General features: G+C 45.5%; 1 protein-coding gene across 1 annotated transcript in view; it reads left to right on the top strand.

Annotated features, from left to right (window-relative positions):
• Window positions 1–292: 292 nt before the first annotated feature.
• Window positions 293–2,211, top strand: part of UBE2L3 (ubiquitin conjugating enzyme E2 L3) — a gene marked incomplete at its 5' end in the record, with an annotated part of 17,827 nt that continues 15,908 nt past the window's right edge. Inside the window, one exon of the mRNA XM_031555892.1 lies at window positions 293–385. Within this exon, the coding sequence (XP_031411752.1) occupies window positions 293–385 (93 nt within the window). The remainder of the gene's footprint in view (window positions 386–2,211) is intronic.

The following is a 2,211-nucleotide window of genomic DNA, read 5'->3' on the forward strand; positions in this document are numbered from 1 at the left end:
ATTGTTACGAGTCCATTTCATGACAGAAGTTATGCACGGAGATTTTTTTATTTTATTTATTTATTTATTAAGTCTTCAAGGGTCAGGCTATTTTGTTATTCACCTGTTTGGAAAGTTTGTTTATGCCTTTTTTCTTTTTTTTGAACAGTTATGGTCCTAAAATGGTGATAGAAAATGATCTTTAGAAGAGAGCAGGCATAGATGTGATGTCTTCAAGGGACTGGCAAGCCCTACAAAATAAACACCAAAATGTGTATTTTAGATGCTCTCCATTGTCAAATAAAATAATGGATGCAACCTGGAAACAACAACAAAGTTCAAAAATGCAGAAAGGTCTGCAAAACTTTGTATAACTAGCAGCCTGTGTCCCGTCACTAACAAGGAGGTAAGAGTTACAATTGAAATTCTGTCTGAAAGTAAACTCTTTTTGCTTTGATATCAGACAGTATTTCATTACTACTAGTGAATTATATCCAGGAGAAATGCAGCAGTGTGACTGTGGCTGCACAGCCCTTGCTAATAAATAAGGCACTGCTCATCAGTGCTGGCAGCAGGTATGCGAGCTGTGTGCAATTGTGTAGACTTCCTTCAACACCTTGCAGTAAGAAAGGATGTCAGCATCAGGTGATAACTTGTGAGGACAGCTGTACCCAGTAGTGATTTCTTAAGAGCCGGCTGGGCTATTGTTAGTTAGTTAGTGTGGGCGGTGTTTTTTCTTGTCGAAGGAAGTGTGGATTATCTTAGTAATTATCCCAGGTACTTCTGACATTCTCTTACAAGCTATAAAAACCATGGATTAAAATTACAGATCGTAATTCAGGTTTCCCTGCAGTTCTTTTAGTAGTACCTTTTGTGCATATGTCAGTGCAGATATGGGTGAGAGCTTGAATGAGTTCTCTGAGACATATGGTGGTCCTGGAAAACTGTACAGCTGAAGGAAGATGAGATGGAAAAAAAGTGGATAGAATTCTGACAAATGCATAAATACAGATAATAGCTGAAGCAGCTCATTTTTCATATCTGTGGGTATCTGTAAAATAATCTTAAAAAACCATGGTATCAGACATAAGTATTTCTGAACTTCAGCAGCACATAATCTGAAGTAGCCCTCTTAGTCAACTCAGTTCTTCAGTACACATCACAAGTCCTCAGACTCTGCCACTCCTGTTCTCACACTGGGTGCATCTGATTGACATGTGGAGCTCCCCAGCTGCCACACACTGCGTATGTTACACCTCTCCTGCGATCAGGATGATAGAATAAGATCACAACGCTAAATAGTTATGATGATACAGTCTCAAAGATGTTTACAGTTTCGCAACACCCATGTGAAGAGGTGAGCATTAAGCTGGCTTCTATGTATGCTGTGTATTTCTTAACAAATGTTGAGATTTGGAGCAATAAGCACTATTGTAGACGTAAAATCTTGATTATCAAATAGCTGTTCAGGGAGTTGTATGGGAACTGTTGAGTCACAGCCTGAAGCACTGATTGAGCACCTGAGGAAAGGACCCGCTCAGCCCTGGGAGCACAGGTGAAGGCAATTCAGCTGTGGGACAGGAAGGGGCGCAGCCTGGCTGCAGCTCCTAGACAGCAGTTAAGGGCCGAGTGCCACTGGGGATGGATCTCTGGTTGGAGATTCCTCCTTGGTGAAGCTTTTCCCGTGAACCTGGAATCTCCTGATACAGGTGAGCGATCTTCTCCTTACAGCGCCTTTCTGTCTTGCTGGTCCTTCTGTCGTTCGCCTCTGTGAAGCACCGTCCCCATCGCACGGATCTGTCCAGAGTGATACTAATGGTACAGTGATCCTTGTTCTTCATAACCGATAGCTTCTGTTGCATCTCCACAAGTTTTTGAAAGCCTCTTACGATACTTCATTATTTTACATTTACTTTGTTTTTTCACGTTCCGTGTCTCTGTAAGGCTTATTTTAAAACACAGAACTTCTTCGGATGATAGCGGTAACTTCGCTGCGGAGCAGCGCCGGCCCAGCGAGGACAGCGGCGAACGGCGCAGGGAGCGATTCCGGCCCTGACACGGCGTCCGACGGCGTTTCGGATGCGAAGCGGCAGCTGAAGGCCAGAGGATTCCAGCGCAGCGCTGCGGGTGCCCCGGGGCGGCCGCGTGAGGCGCCCGGCCACCGCGACGGCCGGCTGGCGGGGATCGGAGCCCAGCCGTGAGCTCGGCGGGCCGGGGCTGAGGGCACGGCCG

Source organism: Meleagris gallopavo, chromosome 17, assembly GCF_000146605.3.
Source record: "Meleagris gallopavo isolate NT-WF06-2002-E0010 breed Aviagen turkey brand Nicholas breeding stock chromosome 17, Turkey_5.1, whole genome shotgun sequence".
Taxonomy (NCBI): domain Eukaryota; kingdom Metazoa; phylum Chordata; class Aves; order Galliformes; family Phasianidae; genus Meleagris; species Meleagris gallopavo.